At 57.5% G+C, this 17,348-nt stretch overlaps 4 protein-coding genes across 4 annotated transcripts; all 4 read left to right on the forward strand.

Moving 5' to 3' along the window:
* Positions 1–339: 339 nt before the first annotated feature.
* LSCM1_00959 (uncharacterized protein) lies at positions 340–741 on the forward strand (the record flags this gene model as incomplete). The annotated part of the gene is made up of 1 exon (XM_067318585.1): positions 340–741. The coding sequence occupies one exon, from the start codon at positions 340–342 to the stop codon at positions 739–741; it is 402 nt and encodes a 133-aa protein (XP_067174690.1).
* A 1,437-nt stretch (positions 742–2,178) lies between these two features.
* LSCM1_00960 (uncharacterized protein) lies at positions 2,179–3,636 on the forward strand (the record flags this gene model as incomplete). The annotated part of the gene is made up of 1 exon (XM_067318586.1): positions 2,179–3,636. The coding sequence occupies one exon, from the start codon at positions 2,179–2,181 to the stop codon at positions 3,634–3,636; it is 1,458 nt and encodes a 485-aa protein (XP_067174691.1).
* Positions 3,637–4,550: 914 nt separating this feature from the next.
* LSCM1_00961 (uncharacterized protein) lies at positions 4,551–6,635 on the forward strand (the record flags this gene model as incomplete). Its single annotated transcript, XM_067318587.1, has 1 exon — positions 4,551–6,635. The coding sequence occupies one exon, from the start codon at positions 4,551–4,553 to the stop codon at positions 6,633–6,635; it is 2,085 nt and encodes a 694-aa protein (XP_067174692.1).
* A 5,240-nt stretch (positions 6,636–11,875) lies between these two features.
* On the forward strand, positions 11,876–15,505 carry LSCM1_00962 (uncharacterized protein; the record flags this gene model as incomplete). Its single annotated transcript, XM_067318588.1, has 1 exon — positions 11,876–15,505. The coding sequence occupies one exon, from the start codon at positions 11,876–11,878 to the stop codon at positions 15,503–15,505; it is 3,630 nt and encodes a 1,209-aa protein (XP_067174693.1).
* Between the last annotated feature and the right edge of the window lie 1,843 nt (positions 15,506–17,348).

Genomic DNA, 17,348 nt, shown 5'->3' on the forward strand with positions numbered 1-17,348 from the left:
CAGTCAATGCCGGGTAGCAGCGTCCCTTCATCTTCTCTCCCTCCCCTTTCTCGCTCATGGTTCCTCTGCTCGGGGGTCCCTTGATGACATTTCTACGTGTCTCCTTCCTGTTTGCACGTGGGCCTTCCCATTTCGCAACACATACACATACCTCCCCTTCGTTTTCCTTCACACTATCTCCGTGTGCTCTCTCCGCCGTCATCTGTGAACCCCCCGGCGTACTCGCCGTTGTACCTGGTGCGTATCCCCCTAACTTCTTTTCTGGTACGCTTCGCTCACTTGCGACCTCGCGTGCACCAATACTGAAAGTCACGTCGCACGCAGCGCAACGGAACTCAAATGGTCAAACCAGTGGTGACGAAGTCCGTGGTGAAGAAGCGCACGAAGCGCTTCACTCGCCACCGCTATGAGCTCTTCCCGCAGCTCAGCTCTAGCTGGCGGAAGCCGCGTGGTGAGGACTCCCCGGTCCGTCGCCGCTACAAGGGCCAGAAGGCGATGCCGAACAAGGGTTACGGTAGCGACCGCGCCACCAAGTACATCACTCCCTCGGGCTTCAAGAGCTTTCCAATCCAAAATGTGCAGGATCTCTACATGCTCGTGATGCAGAACCGCAAGTACGCTGGTGTCATTTCCCATACTGTCGGCGCCAAGTCTCGCAAGGCTATCGTCCGAAAGGCGCACGAGCTTGATGTCCGCCTACTCAATGGAGGCGCCAAGCTGCGGAAGCTGGAAAAGAACTAGACACTGTCGATACCGTGCGGTGACCTGTCTGTGTGCGCTGTGTTTTGAAGTCCGCCCATTGGATGGGGAAGGGGCGTAGTCCAAGCCGAGACGACGAAGGGTGGCTGGAGATCGCAAACGAAGAAGACGGCAAACTGAAAGACGGATAGGAATGCGCGCTGGAGGACGCGGTGAGCCGAAAAGGGAAGAAGGGGGTATGGGGTGGGGGGTGGCGGGCATCCGTGCGAGAGGGACGTGAAGAGGGGGGTACCCGAAGACGCGTGCATATGCCCGTAGGCCCGTGTGCGCCCTTCCCCCTTCCCACCCCCGCCCCGCTGCCACTTCGCTTCTGCCCATCATTTCGCTGCGTGGTGCCCGGCATGGTGCCGACTATCACGAGTTTTTGTTGGCGCTCCCTTCCCCTCACTCCGTCCCTCGTGCTCCTCAGAGCGGCAGTCTTGAGGTGGCCTTGTCTTTGTCTTCTTCGGGGCCGTCGCCCTCTTCCCCCCTTTCCCCATCCATCTAAGTGCCCTTCAACGCCCCATGCGCACGCGGAGTTCTTTTCGTCCTTTTCATTTGCGCTCATTTCCTCTCCCCCGACACACACACACAAAAAAAGAAACAAAGAGAATGCAGCCAACGAGCAGAGAACAAAAATGCCCACTTACGGCGCTCAGAAGAGGAGCTGTGAGGGAGGAAGCGGCAGCTGGGCATCTGCATGGGCGGTGGGAAGCCGCGCCGCTGGGCGATGCGTACGGTGCTCTAGTGAGCGGGCACCTCCCCCCCTCCTCCCCCCATTGATCGTAAAGCTCGAGCGGGGAGGGCGTGAGGACGCTATCAGAAGTCCTGGTTTGTATCTCTCTCTGTGTGTGTGTGTCGCCCATGACTTCCTCGGCCTAGCCTTTACTGCGGCTACCCTTTCTTCCATCAAGAGGTGGAAAGAATGGAGTCCAGCACAATCAGCCACACACACACACACAGGATTGGGCCTTGACAGACTGCCAACAAATTGCTACATTCGTTTGCGCGCTTGTCGACTCAAGACTGTGGCTGCTTTCCTCTTCGAACTCTCTTTCGACCCTTTCTCACTTTCCTTCCCTCCCCCCTGTCGTGCTTTATGGACAGTGGTGCCTTTGACTGGATATCGACAGCACCGAAAAAAGGGTCTGCCGTTCGCTGCAGGCGGCTGCTCATGATGAAAAGCCGGCTTGGTGAGCTCTCACGTAACGGCCATAGTCACACATACACGCGCGCCTATACACACGCACACACGCACACGACATAATACATACATACGGGCGAAGGTGTTCAATAGTGGCGTCTCCTTGCGTTCTGCGCAGCATCAACACCTGAGAGCAGTTGTCAACCCTCTCTTCCCTTTCTTTGTTGCGCACGAGAGGTTCGGCTTGCTGAGCCGAGTGCACGAGGCCGCATCGACACCGCTGCGCACCATAGCAGATGGACAGTTTGCGGCAGTCGCGCAGAGAGGGACCGCAGAAAATACGCGAGCACAGCGTCGTGGAGGCAGCTCCTCGGTCGGACTCCGACGACGACAGGATCAGCCGCGGCGCTGGCAGCCATGCTAAAAGTGACCGCACCGCCAGCGAGCTAAATACAGAGCAGTGCATTGCACTCGCCGACTATGTCGCGCTTGACGATGATGAGATTAGCTTCAAGGCCGGTGATGTGATCAACGTAACAGGTAAGGGGTCTGCCTCCGGGTTCTGGGAGGGCTATGTAGTCACCTCAGCGTCTCCCGCGCTCGCTGCAGCTGTACATAGCGGCACAGACCACATGGGCTCCCTCTCGCACTACCTTGCCGCCCCTCTGCCTGTGTCACACACCCAACGGCTCTGCAGGCGCGGCCTCTTCCCGAACTGTTTCGTCACTTCCAACATGCGCTTCAAGTCGTCGTTGTTACAATACGCATTTCAGAATGTCGCGCTGTGCCTGTACGCGTACCAGGCCACTGGTGAGGAAGAACTGTCGTTCGTCGCCGGCGATGTCATCACGGCAGTGCGACCCAGCTCTTCACCGGGATGGTGGTACGGCGTCAAAAGCAGCGGACCCGCGTGGGTGGCCCCGAGTGCGTCGACGGCGTCATCCTCGCCAGCGGTCACCTCCGCCCGCTTTGCTGATCCGATGGCCGTCACCGACTCCTCTGCTTCCGGCGCGGAGAGGAAAAAGCAGGCGACGGTGAGTGCCGCACCGCAGAGGGCTAGCAGCATGTCAAGTGGCCACGGCAAGGGCAAGGAGCTCCTTTTCCCAACAAACTTCGTGACGTGTGACGTGGTGCAGGCTAGCTTTGACTTCACCGGCCGACAGCCACACGAGCTCAGCTTCGAAGCCGGCGATATCATTCAGGTGCACCGCCGTTGGAACGACGGGTGGTGGGAGGGCTCTCTGCGCGGCCGCCGCGGCATTTTCCCGAGCAACTACACCATTCCCAACATCACGACAACAGCGCCGCCGCTCTTTTGCGCTCGGTGCCGCACCATCTTCGCCTCGAGCATGTTCCACTCGACGTGCGCTACGTGCGCGGCGGAAGAGCGGGTGGAGGACGCCATGATGCAGGCCCTGGAAACCTACGGGCGGGGCGAAACAGCGGAGCTCGACCTCTTCGCTGGCGTCGGCATTGGCCTACGCTCGTCGTCAGAGGGATGCTCTTTCGACGACAGCGATGTCGGCGTTGGCGGGGCCCTGAAAGAGTCTTTGTGCACGGCCAGTCACGGCAAATCGTGCGACTGCGCACGAAGATACGAAAATATCCACTCCAGCTCTACCGATGACGGGCGTATGTCTTGTCGCCACCAGCGCCGACGCGGCGGCAGTGCATCGTGCCAGTATCGCGTGCCGCTGCTCACGGAGAAGGACATGGCACTCTTGGCGTCCAGCCGGGCAAAGCCGATGGAATGACCGGCACAGGACGTGCTACGTCTCCTCTTTTGGCTTTGCGGACGGAGGATGGGCATGAAGAGCGAGGGAGGAGGGCCTCGATGGCATAGCGATACCTCACAGGCTCCGCCTTCGTCGGGCATTCCCCCACCCTCCCTTCCCTTTCTTCTGGTGTGAAGACTCCGCAGAAGTCGCTCTAGAGAAAAAAAAGTGAGGCCGACTCTCTTTAGCACTCGACGGGTCCATCAAAGAGAGAGAGAGAGAGAAGCGCGTGAACAACAGCAACAACCAAAAATAGCAGGAGCGGGTGTGCTGCTGCCTTTGGCGCTATGCGTCTCTCTCCCTTTTGCTTTTCACCTGAAGTGTGTCGTGCTGCTTGGCGCCTCTATCTTATCATGCGCTGCTCAACATCGCGCGCGAGTTGAGAGCGGACAAAGCGTCTTCTCTGCAACCGGGATATGTCTGCCGCGCCACAAACATACACACACGCACACATACACATTACCGTTACTATTTTCGCCCGCTGGTGCTCGTGGCCGAAGGCTACCGCTGCCTCTCGTATCCTCTCTCCTCACTACTAAGACATCCCGTACCAAGCACACGGACGCGAGGCACTCTGCGACGCACACTCGCTATGCACATATCGCCTTCATTGCCCTCTTCCTCTCTTCTTCTCCGCGTGTCCTCAACCTCACTTCGCGTCGCTTCACGTGCTCTGCGAGCAGCAGCTGAAGAGAAAGATCGCATTGTTCTATCCACAGCGCCATAGACACCCACTCGCACGAACTCGACGGCCCAACTGCGCTCATCGCTCCCTCCCTCCCCCTTTTCGTTTTTTGATCGCGTGTCCTCGACGCCGACGGCCACACACCGAAAGGAAAGGGACATCGCATCCCCCCAACCGCGCCCTCAGCAAAGCGGAGAAGGAACACGTCATGCTTCCCAAGAAAGTAAAGGACTTTTCCAGTGCTCCTGTGTTCAACATGACACACGAGGAGCAGGTGCATCTTCTCTCTGATGCGCTGCTTCGGGAGTACATGCACCGCCGCGGCTTTCTCGCAACCCTGAAAGCGTTTGATGACGAGCATCCTCGCGACGCAAACACCATCTCCTCCCGAGCGCTCATGTCCGACCTCATGGCTCTCGACTCCAGTGAGCAGCAGCGCATGAAAGGCGAAGGCATTGAGACCATCATGGAGATGCTGTGCAACTTGCGCGTTGAACGCCGACTGGAGACGGAGAAGCTGACGGCTGAGGCGCACATGCCGCTGCCCGAGATGCCTTCCGAATACGAGGCGCTGAAGAAGAATCAAGCTGACCGAGAGGCTCGCAAGGCAGAAAGGCTGCAGCAGAAGGAATCCTCCTCCAGGAAGACGTCCAAGGTGACCACTGACGCCCTCCAGCGGAACAAGAGCAGACACAGCAAGCACCATCAGAGGCGCTCGGCCACCTTGTCGAGCCGCGCGTTCGACGGCGATGAGCCAGTCGGCATCACAATGGACGACTTGCTCGGCAGCTCGCGTAGTAGCAGCGACAACGGTGATGAACGCGGCGGCCTGGATGGAGGGGAGGAGGAGGAAGGTAGCAGCGGCATCAGTGGCACAGCACAGCGCGCCGGGCCGAAGTACGCTGCACAATCGCCTGCTCCGAATGGATCTGTGTCCTCGTTGAAGAATGCGAGCGCACCACCGGCCCAGTCTTCGTGCATGAAGAGTGCCACGCAGCAGACATCACAGATGACAAAGGAAAATGGCAGCGGCAGTGGCGTACAGCAGAAGACCTCTGGTGACGACGGCGACAAGGATGATGCGGTCGACATCGAGGCTGAGGAGGCGAGCGACACTGATCTCGACGCCCTCGGAGGAGCTGCGATGACAGCAGAGCAGCGAGATCAGCTTAGTGCTGCGTTCCAGCTTCTCTGCGGCTTTGACGGCTACTTGCACAAGGCCTTTCTCGAGCAGGGCTTCACCTTCGACGATTGCGCCGACGGTGCCCTAATTCAGTGGCAGCCAGGCGGCTGCGATGGCGTCATTGCTCCGATTCAAGCCTTTGTGTTTGCTTTCTATTATGAGCGCGAAATGTACGTGGGCAAGGAGCAGCGCCAGCGCGAATGCCTTGTCAAAGCGCTGTGCACGTCGCTGGAGCAGGCGCAGCCGAACGCGGCCAAGATTGTGCTGCTCGACAGCGCGTGGAGGGTCGAGCGTGGCAGCGCCCGCTATACGCGCAGTCACGCCCTACAGCAAGCGGCGAAGGCTCGGACGCGATGCTGGGCGAAGATGGCGAGCATGCAGGAGGTTGCCCAGGTCCTCCGCGACACACTGCTCACCGAAGAGCGCTGGATGAAGCCGCGGGGCGGGGGTCTTGCGAGCTTCCTGTTCTCATTGCTCCTCTCGCATGGGGTGGATGTGATACAGCAGGAGCTCACCACGGCAAGCAACCCCGATAGCGGGCGCCCGACACTGCTTCTTCCGACCTCTGGTCGCGCGACACTGGGGCTAGTTAATCTTGTCTTGACAGGCCGCGCCGTTTCGTTTCACCACAACGGCGTGCGGAACGGTTATCAAGTGGGGTACACCTCCCGACTTCGTTGCGGGCTGCTCTGCGGCGATTCTGCACCAGACTCGGATGGCCTTGACCGAGCCTCGACTATCAGTGTGGCGTCATCGTCTCCGCTTTCCTACACAAACGCAACGGAGCCGCAGCTTCCTAGCTGGGTGCTTTGGCACCGGGACAGCTTCTCAAATCTGTACATGCCCAAGGATACGAGGCAGCTGTGTCAGCAGAAGCTGAGCTTGGGCGGAAGCGCATCGATCGACCTGGTTTACTGGGATGCCGCAACGGAAGACGACGAATTCGCGCTGACGGTGACGGTGCACAGTATCGCTTTCGGTGCCGGCAGCGGCAGTGGTGGTGGCGGCGCTCGTAATGCCAAGTCGTTCGTGAACACTGCCATCACATCCGTCTCAGCGTGGTCGTCGGCGACGATTGACTGGAACGGGAAAGCACCTGTGCGAGGTTGAGTGAGGCGCGGCAAGGGGGTAGGGGTTCTCGACAATGAACGCGCGAGCTCACCGATAGCCTTGCGCAGAATGGAGCGGGCGCGTGGGCAGTTGCGGAGGCCGCGGCCCTTTTTTTCGTTCTCGCATTTCGAGCGCTCCTCCGCAGTGATTCACCTCCCCTCATGTCACAGCTTCCCGTCTGTGGCGCTTTCGCTCCCTCCCTCCCTCTCTTCGTGTTTTTGCAGCTATGGACCGCCGGTCTCGTCTTCTCTTCCCTTCCACCTTCTTTTCTTTTTCTTTGATTGGCCATGCATTGTTACGCGTGCTATCCTCTTTTTTCTCTGTGTGTGTTTCGCTCTGCGCCGCCCGCTCTGCCTACGACCGCCACCCGCCCTCCCGCTTCCCCCATCCTCCCTCTTCTCCCACGTTGCGCATCGCACAACTCCCCCTCTCTTTCCTGCTGGGGGGACGTGAGATGCCAAAGCGACAAGCCAACAACCTCCCGCATCTCCGTGGGGCAGGATGGGGGGCACCGTCGAAGGGGGAGATGTGACAAGTCTCGCCTCTCCCACCCCTCTTGGCTCACTGTTCCCCTCGCGGTCGGCAAGTGGAATCAGCTGTACCCCAGTGAATAGAAGAGCAGCGGTGCTCGTTCTGGGGGGTGGCGGTGCCCAGAGAGCTGATTTTTCCTTCATCATTTTTGTTCCTCGTGTGTGCATCTGTGTGCGTGATGGTGGTGGTGGTAGTGGGAGGTGGAAGTGTGAGGTGGAGGCCACACACGCGTAAATCTGCGCTTCTCTTTACACGCTGGTTTCTTTTTTTTTTGTTCGGCCCCAAAGGCCCCGTTTGGAGCGACAGAAAAAAGCAGTCGATGAGCCTGCCTTTCCCCTCACCCACCACCATCCTTTCTTTCTTTCGTTTCGTCCCTCTCTTTCCCGCTTCTCATTGCAGCAGTGCTTTGTCATCTGACTGGGGGAAGGGGAGGGGGAAGGGGGTCTCTGCTATTTCTTCTTTCTGTGTGTGTGCGTTTCTTCCCTTTTCATGCACCCCTGCTAGACGCGACATATGGACATCTGGACATATATATATATATGTGTGTGTGTGGCTGCTCTCTTCTCTCTCATGTGTTGGAGGGTTCGCCGGTTCATTTTGGCAGCTTCTCCGCGAGCCCCACCCGGGGCCAAGATATGGACCAGCCCCCCCCCCCCGGCAGACGAGCCATCGCGTGAGACATGATGGATACGAAACAGTGAGTTCTGAACGTTCTTGGAAGCCCTCCGCCATAGAAGCAGCCGTTCCGTAGGAGCGGAGTACAGAGGTCAGTACCCACGCACCCTGCCTTGGCGAGGGCCAGCGCGTTCGTGACATGCTCTGGAGCAGGTTGAGGAATGGGTGCTCGAACCCCTCGAATCGACAATTAGCCTTTTCCCTTTCCCATCGCTCTGTGATCGCAAGCTAGCGAAGGTAGAGACCACATTTATAATGGCTATGCACGTATATATGTGAACGGAAGTAGTGCGCCGAAAAAAAAATGGTTGCCCTCGCGCATGCGCTGGCGCCGGAGCCGCAGCGCATCTGCTTCGTCTGCATGTGGACGGGTACGCAGGGAACTAGGTCGCGCCATTCGGCCAACGCATGCGTCTTCCTACCTCTATAAGACCTCACCACTTGTGTCACCTCTGACCCCCCTTTTCTCCTTTCTCATAAACCCTCTCTTGTCTTGCGCCATCCCTGCACCTATTGCGATCCCCACGCTCACCCCGAACACATTTCCACAGCCGCCTCCCTCCCTCCCTCAACCGCCAGTCCCTCTCCGTTGGGTTTTACGGCTCACTCTGTAGCGTCTCCTTTGCACCGACGTTTGATTCTCACCGCCTTCCTCCTCCTTTTCCACTCCTACACGTACCGTACATCAGAGCCGAGAGCGTGTGCTTTGTCCCAGAAGCCGGTTCTTCGTTCGGGACTGTGTCTGCGAGTGTGGCACTCGCCGCGTAGTTTCGGCTCGACTCGCTCTTGGCTTCTCTGCATTTTCGCCCCATTCGCCCCCCTTCCCTTCCCTTCCCTTCCCCACCTCCCGCCCGCGCTCAAGCTCGGCCCCCCTCCTCCTCATCTTACGCCTCTGCTACTGTTGTTTTCTGTTGCTTTGCCGTGCTTGGCCCTTCACTTCCTTTTTTTCCCTCTCTTCCCCAGGCAGATAAGGATTCCGTTTCTTTTCGCCCCATTCGCCCCCTCTTCCCTTCATTTCCTTTTTACGCCGTCGCAGTCGTTCATCTCGACAGCGACGGCATTTCATCATCAGTTGGAGAACTTTCGCGCACAGCCAAGTGGCTCACACATCGTCCCAGGGCGCTGCTAAGCGTGCGTGGGTGACTCCCCCTCGCCCCTACACACACACACCCACACCCACGCCGGCACCTCCTTTTTTTTTTTGAAGTCTTTGACGAGAAGAAAGAGGTGCAAAAGCACATCTGTCCCGCCAAAAATACGAAAACATAAGTCACCCAATACGGCATTAACGAAGGAGACGAAGAGAAATCACCAAGACACCACAAAGGAAGAGAGAACATACATCCCACCCACGGTCTGCTCTCATTTGCCCACCATTTTGTTCTTTCCAGCGTATTAAGGTGTCTCCCTACCCGTGTGCGCGTTGGCCATCCGTAAGAAGGGTAAAAAATAAGAAAACTGAGCAACAGCAGGTGGAAGCAAGGAAGCCAAAGAAAGAGAAGAAGAGACGGAGGCAACCCACACCCGCCCATACCTATAGTCACTGCTTGCCCATTTCCCTTTCCTTCTCGCCCCCCACTGTGTGTAGTCTGCCGCTCTTTCCTTCCCCGCTTCTGTTTTGCCTCCACCCAATTCACCGAAATTAGGCCGAGGCTCTGCCACTGCACTTTCTCATCTGCTTTCCCCTCTCTTTCCTTCTGTCCTTTTCCGAGATTCCTTTTTCCACCCCTTTTCAGTGGGTGCGAAAGGGAGCGATTCACTTTTTTCCCTTTTTGCTGTGTGTGTGTGTGTGTCTAAGCGCGTGGACGTCCGTTTGTTTTCGTTTTGAGCGCTGCGTAGCCTCCTCCTTTTTCCCATCTTTCGGCTCTTTTTGGTTCCGGCCATTCATCAGCCGCCCCCTGTTTCCCCCGTGTTTCCTCTCCCTCTCGTTTGTGTGTTGAAAGGTTGCTGGTCTTTTTGTTTTGGTGGTATTTGTTTGTGTTGCGTTCATCGGCCTGCCGCCCAGAGTTTCCGCTCTTCTCCCCCGGGTACCATTGCGGCTATCACGAGGTCAAGGGCCAAGAAGACCTCTTTCTTCTCTCCCAAGCGGCAACCTTTTTTTTTGGCAAATATTTTTCCTCTTGCTTCGACCACTACCACTTCCTGTGTATCTTTGCCTCAGCTCCCCATCGCTTCCCCTTTTATCACTCTTGGATTCCACTATTCAGCACGGCAGCGCCGCTCTGTCGCGGGCACATATTGGCGCGTTTTTTGTGGTGTTCTCTCTCTCCCTATTTACTCTATTGTGTTTTCGCGTTTTCACTCGCCTTTACCTCTTTTTGTCCTTCATCTCCAGTGGCAGCGATATATATATATATATATATCTGTGTGTCCCGTGCCGTGTTGCTGTCTTTCACCTCTCTTCTTCCCCCCTCTCGCTCTTTCTCCCCAGGTGATTTTGTTGCTCTCCGTCTTTTACGCTGGCCTGCCTTCTTCTTTTGTATTTTTGGTGCTTTTTTTTTAGGTTCGTTTCTTTCGCTCTCCCCCTCCCTCTTCACACCCTCCTCTCTTCATCTCCTCCCTCTTCCTTCCCCTAGCAGACTCGGCCAGGACGGATTGCCAGCTTGTTTTTCGCTCTTCTCTTCCTCTTTTCGGCCTCCCCCCTCTTTCTCTCGTGACTCGAGGCCAAACCTTAACAACGAAAAGGACAGCGAAACAGGAGGGCAAAGGCTGCGGTACTCACATCTTACTCACTGCCCTTTCACTAATACAGCACTTTTTCATGTGCGTGTGTATGTATGTCCGTGCGTTCCCTTCCCGTTTATCATTTTTGCTGTGAGATATAGAGATAGAGGAAGAGAGAGGCTTGCTCCTAGGCTGAGCGACGCACCTTTCTCTCCTCTCTTCTTGAGCCGTCGCCTTCTTTTCTCCTCTTCTTCGGGCCATCACACACAAAAAAGGGTGCAGCGATACACACACACACACGTTTACATGCATACAAACAGGCAGCGAGGCAGACAAGATAATACGCATCGTCGAAGCACCCATTTCCCGGCGGAGACAAAGTGAGATTCTACGAAAGAAATCTTTTTGTGCTTGTAACAAAGGGAAGCGTATAGAGGAAAGTAAAGGGCAGCAAGCGGACTGTAGAGTCGACCCCTCTTCTTCTCAGCACAAGCGAATCAAAAGCAAAGGAGGCATTCTGGAAAAAGTCTGAGGAGGACTGAATCGCTGAGAAAAAGAAAACGAGAAAGCGAATAAAAAAGGAAATACGCCCCCCCGTGCAACGTGACCTTCACAGCCCCTCCCTCTCCCCCCCCCCCTCCCCTTCATCGTCGTTTGTAATCAGTCGTTATTGGTTGCACGTTTCCTCTCCTTGAACTGCTCTCCCTCTCTCCCCGCTTTTTTTTCTTGTACGTTGGCTATCCTTTTCCCTGCTCGTCCTGTTTGTGTGCTTTCTGGCACTTAAGAGTCGTAGAACAATTTCGTACATCTTGCCCTCCCCCGTCCGTTTTCTTTCTCTTCTCTCTCCCTCTTCCTCCCACCTCATCCCCTCTTTGACGACCGGGTGCGCCTTCTTACGGACAAAGCAAGTCGGGCCTCTAACACGAGGACACAGCGAATCAGTGGAGGAGGGAGGCATACGCACGGTAAAGCAGCCTCATATCTCGCACCTTCTCTTGTGTAATTGCTTACGCACTCGTTGCCCCTCTTTGCATTGTTTTTCGCGTGTAGAAGCAGCACTGCTGACAGCAGTGGCGTACCTTTTTTTGTGCTTCGCGAAGCGTTGCGCTTCCCACCCCCACCCCCACCCCCCGCATCTGTAGAGGATTTCATTCGTTGCTGCTGTTTTCTTCGTTTTTGTTGGGTGAGTCGCCTGTATCGGTGTCTGCGCTGAGCTGCGGCGCACCTTTCTCCTTTCGATCGTATTTCATCAATCGTCAGCCCCTTGAAGGTACTGTAGCCTGAGAGCAGTGGCTTTCGAACCCATCGGCCCACCTGGATACATACACAGATCGCATACCTGCTCTTTAGGATCGCTCCTCCGATCCGCTATGCCCGGGAACAGCCACAACGGCGACAATCTTCGCCCGCGCGGTGCCTTTACCGCGGCGCAGGACCACTTCCAACACTTCAACGGCGAAAGCCACTCGTTCACGTCACCAGAGATGGCGCAGGCGCATCGTGACCCCAATGCAAATCTACAAGTTGCCCCAGCGCACTCCTCCGATGCCTCTGTGCCGGCGGCAGCGGTGGCGGGCGCCGGCCCATCCTCTGCTCGACCAGCAGGAGCCGCTGCTTCCTCAGCCGGCCACTCCGCGGCTGCCGCGCCGAGGGAGGTTGATGCGGTGAGCGTGGAGTTCGAGATGAAAAACATATCGGATTCTCACGCGGCGAGCTTGGCTGCGAAGGGTGTAGAAGAGTCGGACCGAAGTGGTGACTTTGCCCCCCTCTCCGGCGGGAAAGGGTACGCGAGGGGACTGACCGATGGGGTGATGCAGGGCAGGGCTGAGGGTGCCGGTCCCAAGGAGCACCATCCGATGAACTTTGGAGATGACCAGGGCGACGAGCCGACTCCCGAGGCGTACGACCCCAAAGACAAATTCTGGGCGTTGGCGCTGGAGAATGTTTTTAACCTTGTGCAGTTGGAGGACCCGCTCGCTGGCATCGATGCCGCGGACGCGCCACGCCGAGCCAAGGAGCTCGGCGACAACACCATTCCAATCAAGGGCGGTCCGAGCTGGATCGTCATCTTGGCAAGCCAATTCAAAAACGCCATCACGATTGTTCTGCTAATCGTCATCATCATTAGCGGTGTATTCAAGGACTGGGCCGAGTTCGGCGTTGTTCTCTTCATCCTCTTCTTCAACGCCTTTCTCGGCTTTTACCAAGAGTACGGCGCAGAGAAGTCGCTAGCGAGTCTCAAGCAAATGACGGCCGGCGTGGCCAAGGTGATGCGCAACGGCATTCCTGAGATCATCTTCATTGACGAGGTCGTCGTTGGCGACGTCATTGTGCTTGAGCAGGGTGCCTCCGTGCCGGCTGACTGCCGCATCTTCGATTCGAACGGCCTGGAGGTCGACGAGGCCCTGCTGACAGGCGAGGCGCTACCGGTGGTGAAGCACGCGAACGTCATTCGCGACCCGGAAAACCGCCTCGCACTGGGTGACCGTAAGAACATGGTGTACCGCAACACACAGGTGACGCAGGGCCGCGGCAAGGCCGTGGTCGTCGCCGGCGGCCTCAACACTGAAATGGGCAAGCTCGCGAAGCGGCTGAGCGACGGCAAGGGCAGTGGCAAGACGGCGCTGATGCGGAAGCTGGACTACATGATGTACTTTCTCTTCTTCTGCTGTGCCATTGCCGCCCTGGTGGTGTTCGCGGCCAACAAAATGCGCTACACGCCAGCTACGCTCTCGTACGCGACGGCGGTGGCCATCGCCATTCTGCCCGAGTCGCTCTGCGCCGTTATAACGGTCGCCATGACCTTCTCCGTGAAGCGCATGGCGCAGCAGAAGTGTATTGTGCGCAAGTTGCCGGTGCTGGAGGTGCTGGGCAATGTGACAGACATTTGCTCTGACAAAACGGGCACGCTGACGGAGAACAAAATGGTCGTCAAGAAAGCAGTGATGGGCACGGATGACGTGTACAGCGTTGGCGGCGCGCCGTACGACACGTACGCCGACTTCTTCCCCGCAATGGGGAGTGGCCGGGATCAGCAGCCGTTGAACATGGCGCAGCACCACGACATACGCTACATTTACCAGTTTCTCAAGTGCGCCGCCCTCTGCAGCACAACGGTCTTGCACGTCTCGGAAGAGGACATGGACGCCCTCACCGGAAACGGCAACCCGACCGAGATCGCCATCCAGGTGATGACGTGGAAGGCCGGCCTAAACCGCGACAGGTTGGAGGAGGAGGGCTGGGAGTGCATCACAGAGTACGCCTTCGACTCCAAAATCAAGCGCATGTCCACCGCGTGGGAAAACAAGGAGAAGGGTGAGCTCTACCTCTGCACTAAGGGCGCTCCCGAGCGGGTCATTGAGCTGTGCTCGTACAAGGTCGGCGAAGACGGCAAGCTCGTCAGCCTGACAAAGGAGGATCGCGAGCGGGTCGATCAGCACATTCGTGACTTGGCCGCGCAGGGCTTACGCACCATCTGCTTTGCGTACCGTGAGGATGCCACGAAAATCTTCCCAATCCCGACCGATGAGCCCTTCATCGACGCTTACAGCCGCGAACTGGTCGAGCGCGACCTTGTGTTCCTCGGCATTGTCGGCATCTACGATCCACCCCGCCCCGAGTCCCGCCCGTCAGTCATTGCTTGCCAGCATGCCGGCATTTGTGTGCGCATGCTCACCGGTGACCACACGTCCACCGCCGGTAGCATCGCCTCGATGCTCAACATCATTCGCCGCCGCGATATCGATGACCCCGTGAAGCTGCAGGCGGGGCCCGACTTCGACAAGGTCGACCCCGAGACGATCGACGGCTGGGCTGACCTTCCCTTCGTCATTGGTCGCTGCTCTCCCGAGTCAAAGGTGAAGATGATCGATTCACTGCACCGTCGAAAGAGGGTGGTGGCCATGACGGGCGACGGCTTCAACGACTCCCCGAGTATCAAGATTGCGGACATCGGCTGCGCCATGGGCTCCGGCGTCGACGTGACGAAGGGCGTCGCCGATCTCGTCATCACTGATGACAACTTCGCCACCATCGTGAAGGCAGTCGCTGAGGGTCGCCGCATCTCACAGTGTATCCGCAAGTTTGTTGTGCATCTACTGTCGAGCAACGTAGCGGAGGTGATTGCACTGCTCTGCGGCCTACCCATAAGCTACGCCGGCGAGTCGGTGTTCATCCTGTCGCCCATCGAGATTCTGTGGCTGAACATGTTCACCTCGGCTCCACCGGCGACGGGTCTGTCGCTCGACAAGGCCACGGACGACATTCTGCAGGTGCCGCCCAATACGGATGGATTTTTCACGATAGAGCTGATCTCGGATACGATCGTGTACGGCTTTTGGCTCGGCGCCATCACGCTGTGCGGCTTCGTGGTGGTGCTCTACGGCTTCAAGAGCGGTCCGGCGGGGACAAACTGCAACAGGCACAACGGCACTGGCTGCGAGAACATCTGGACGGCGCGCTGCACCGCCTTTGGCATTCTGTACTTTGGTCTGCTGGTTCACTCCTACACTGTGCGCCACCCGCGCATCTCGATCTTTAGAATGCGCTGGTTTGACAACAAGTGGCTCTACGGCTCCTGCATCCTTGGCACTGTGCTGTTTGTACCGATTGTGTACGTTAAGCCGATCGCCCACGGCCTCTTTGTGCATAGCATGATCACATGGGAATGGGGCGTCATCGTGGTCGGCGTCATGGCCTTCATTGCCGCGTGTGAGGCATACAAGTTGATCAAGAACCTCTTCTTCCCTATTCGCAAGGTAATGGTAGAGATGGAGGGGGAGGAAGCCGAGGACATCGAGGAGCAGCGGCAGCGCGAGTACGACACCTTTACCCGCACGATGCCGGACGACCGCAGCGTGGAAACGATCGCGAGCGAGAATCTGCGCATGTCGTTTGCCTCTCTCGCTGGCAGCGTCGCCACTGCCAATACTGGCTCTTTCCGCGTGCCCGCGCAGCGCCAGAAGAAGAAGCGTATGGGGTTCTTTCGCAAGCGTGGATAATAGACTGCGCAATGTGCATCTGGGGGACGGGCGAGGCGCATAGCATGCTGCGGTGGCAGCAAACGAGCACCTCACGGGCGCTGCGGCTTCTTTTTTTTTAATATTTTAGGTTTGCCCCAGCAGCCCGCTGCAATGAGCGACGGGTGCGTGTGTATGCTGTGGAAACGCTCTCTTTTGAAAGGCTCCTGATGGCGAAAGCGCCAGGACTCGTCACGCACGCATTGCGGGCTCCGTGGACAGAGGCCCGCCCCTTTTTTCGCATGCCACTCTTCTCCCTCTCCCACTCACTCCTTTTTTTTGCCGTTTGCTGCTTACCTCACCTGTCTTAAAGTGTAGCGATGATTCTCTCGCTGTCGCCTCCCCTTCACTTCTCGTTTGCTACTCCCGGTGCTCTTTTCCTCGTTCTTGTGCGTGTGTGGTGGTGGCGGTGGTGGGGTTGGTTGGTTGTGGCAGAGCGACATGCGGCCGTGAGCGCACTGGCTCCGTTTCCATGGCGGGCAGAGGCGCCCGCGCGACTGAAGCGCATCACATCCGGCTCTTGCCGTCCGCGAGTGTGGGGAGCCTGAGCCACCCTGGAGGAGCGCATTGCGTGACGGCTTGCGTAGTACGAGTGGCTGTGGGGCACCGTGCGAAGTGGGCGGGGTAGATTATGGGGCCGAGTCTGTGTTTGGACGACGGCATCGGGAGCGCTCTGACGCATGTCTCCACCTGCTTCGCACCACGCGAGATGTGCGGGTGAGAAGCCGAGCGGAGGAGCGGGGGGGGCGCTGGGCTTGTGTGGTGCGCGGCAGCGACTGGACACGCTGGGAGCAAAAACGTTGCTTAGGCTTGTAAGAGACTGAATGCGACTCCATATTGAATCTCATTTATAATGGCACTCAAGTGATGTGCTACCTCTGTAGAAACAAGAGCAATTCTTCCGTCTCCGGACTCCACTAGATGCACTCAACCACGCAGGGCATCATTTCACCTCAGCGGGCGCGGATATCGCGAACATCATTCACTTCGAGGCGCCACACACCTCTATCGAGCGTTCGCACGTGAATGGGTTTGCAGCGCACGCAAGCGACCGCTGGAGGGTGGGAAGCAACCATGGGCAGGGAAATGAGCGCAGCGGCATTGCGGCAGAGTGCTTTGGCTCCTCTGCGTGAGGGACTCGGCTCCCTTCACGACCCATCCCTTTCTCCGTTCGAAGTCGCCGCCACGCAAAATGGGCTGCGCGGACAAGTCGGAGAAGGCGAAACCCCGCACGCATCCACGGCGCCCACCTTTGCCCATTCCACTCTCTCTCTGTCTCCCTGCCTTTCCCCACCGTCTTCCGTTGCTTACTATTGGTGATGCCGATTCATGCGCCACCGTTTCTCAGCAAATTCTTTTTTCTTCCTTTGAGCTGTTGGCCTCACTACCCGCCTTCCCCCTTGACCGGCCCCTTACGTCTCACGTACTGCTCGCCTCCTCGCTCGCTCTTTCTCTTTCTCTTTCGCTCTCTTATCACTTCCTCTCTCCGCGAGTGCGTGCTTCTGTGATTGCGTTCCTCTTACCCTTTTCTCTTGCTTACCCTTGGCGCGGGCGCTCATCCTCGCCTTTTCCGCATCTGTTCCTCACCTCCTTTTTGTCGAGAGACTGCAGGTGATCATTGATGCGTCGTTGATTAAGACAGTGCGCATCATTACACTAACGAACAACGAACGTGACCCTTGAATCGCATACGCAGAAGTCCTTGGCCAACGGCCAAGCATAAAAAAAGCAAAGATAACGGAGTCGAGTCAACCAAAGAAAAAAACGTTGCCTCGTGAGGAACACTCTGCGCTCATCCCCTCCTCCTCTTTCTGGCACACCCACA

The sequence above is a fragment of the Leishmania martiniquensis genome, chromosome 35 (genome assembly GCF_017916325.1).
Source record: "Leishmania martiniquensis isolate LSCM1 chromosome 35, whole genome shotgun sequence".
NCBI lineage: Eukaryota > Euglenozoa > Kinetoplastea > Trypanosomatida > Trypanosomatidae > Leishmania > Leishmania martiniquensis.